Here is a 1,917-nt window from a genome sequence, read left to right as displayed (position 1 = left end):
TTATCAATTCAGTATAATATATATATATATATATATATATCGGTGCCAGTACACAGTATCACACCCACGCGCACTTATCTCACTGCCGCGTTCCTTCACTTCCATACACCCCTATCCCCGTCCCGTCGTGGTAGGTGTGTCTCTAAACAACGAGACCCAAGGGCCAGGCGGCGACTTTATTGTGGGCATTATCAAAGCACGTAACCTAACCCACAAAGGAGGTAGTAAGGACGCAAAGGATTACATACCCAGTCCGTATTGCGTGGTTGAGTTTGGGAAACAGACCAAACGTACCACCACAGCCGTGAAGAACGCGTCACCGCTGTGGCGAGAGCAGTGTACGTTTACGGTAGCACCCGCGGAGGATCACTGTACGTACACGTTCAAGGTAGTGTTGTCTATATTAAATACTATATATATTAAAATTAATGAGGTTAGTGTTATATACATTCAAGGTAAAGGTAGTGAGGATAGTGTTATATACACTCAGGGTAGAGGTAATGAGGATAGTGTTATATACATTCAAGGTATAGGTAATGAGGATAGTGTTATATACATTCAGGGTAGTGAAAGTAAACTATTCGAAGAAAAGTATTATATGCATCCATGGTAATCACTACACATACACAATCAAGGTAATGAAAGTGTACTATGCAAAGTATGTTATGTACATAGAATGTACGGAAAGCATGCTATGTAAAGGATATTGATATATACATACAATGTACGGAAAGTGTACTATGTAAAGGACAGTGTTATATACATTCAAAGTATTGGAAGTATGCTATGTAAAGGATATTGGTATATACATACAATGTACGGAAAGTGTATTATGTAAAAGATAGTGTTATATACATTCAAGATATTGGAAGTATGCTATGTAAAGGATAGTGTTATGTACATTCAAGGTAATGGAAGTATGCTGTAAAAGGATAGTGTTATATACATACAATGTATGGACAGTATGCTATGTAAAGGATAGTGTGTGTGTCTTGACTGTACGTGTAATTTGTGAGTGAAAGCATGGTACGTATATGCTTTATATGTCACTGCATGATATTTATACGTGTCATATGACAATGCACACGTTTATAAGTGCACATACTAAACACAAGAGTGTGCGTATGCCTCTGCCGTATGTGTCGGTGCATGAGTGTGTCCAGTTTCGGGCTCAGTGGGTTTACGAACCCAATGCTACCACCATCACATGGATCTACTCATATCAAGTGGTCTAGCCACCTCCCATCACATGGATCTACTCATATCAAGTGGTCTAGCTACCTACTATCACATAGATCAACTCATATCAAGTGGTCTAGCTACCTACCATCAGATGGATCTACTCATATCAAGTGGTCTAGGCGTGTGCATGCGTGCGTCTGAGTGTCTGTCCATATGCGTAAGATGTGAAGTAAATGAGACTGCCTGCTTTAACTACCAGTTCCCAAATTTAAAGTTAAGTGTTTGATCCACATGTCGCTGCTCAGAGGTCAAACTCTGCGTTGACTCCGTGCGTACATGCTTTACGAGTGGTTTCGTATCTAAAAATAGATACCGCTTTGCGTACCGGTATTCAACGAACAGATAGGCATGATGGATGAGACCGATAACTCGGGTCGGCTGGTGAAGCGCAGTGATACCAAATTAGGCAAAGCCCACGTCACTCTACAGCTGTCCGATCTAGACCATACCATTGAGAAGTACTACAAGCTCGAGCACAGGAAAGGTAGGTATGCTGGGGTAGTATATATGTATGCCTGTATACACACACACACACGCACACACACACACATATATATATATATATATATATCTATCTATCTATCTATCTATCTATCTATCTATCTATCTATCTATCTATCTATCTATCTATCTATCTTTCTATCTATCTGTCTGTCTGTCTGTCTGTCTATATAT

At 40.0% G+C, this 1,917-nt stretch overlaps 2 protein-coding genes across 2 annotated transcripts in view; both read left to right on the top strand.

The window, feature by feature from the left end:
• Nucleotides 1-167: 167 nt before the first annotated feature.
• On the top strand, nucleotides 168-388 carry SARC_13175 (hypothetical protein; the record flags this gene model as incomplete). The annotated part of the gene is made up of 1 exon (XM_014292701.1): nucleotides 168-388. A coding segment is annotated over one exon (221 nt), but the record flags the coding sequence as incomplete, so codon positions are not given.
• An 861-nt stretch (nucleotides 389-1,249) lies between these two features.
• Nucleotides 1,250-1,917, top strand: part of SARC_13174 (hypothetical protein) — a gene marked incomplete at both ends in the record, with an annotated part of 2,050 nt that continues 1,382 nt past the window's right edge. The window contains 2 exons of the mRNA XM_014292700.1: nucleotides 1,250-1,399; nucleotides 1,585-1,730. Of these exons, the coding sequence (XP_014148175.1) occupies nucleotides 1,250-1,399; nucleotides 1,585-1,730 (296 nt within the window). The remainder of the gene's footprint in view (nucleotides 1,400-1,584; nucleotides 1,731-1,917) is intronic.

This window comes from Sphaeroforma arctica (genome assembly GCF_001186125.1).
Source record: "Sphaeroforma arctica JP610 unplaced genomic scaffold supercont1.2975, whole genome shotgun sequence".
Lineage (NCBI taxonomy): Eukaryota > Ichthyosporea > Ichthyophonida > Sphaeroforma > Sphaeroforma arctica.
This window is presented reverse-complemented; position numbering and strand designations above follow the sequence as displayed.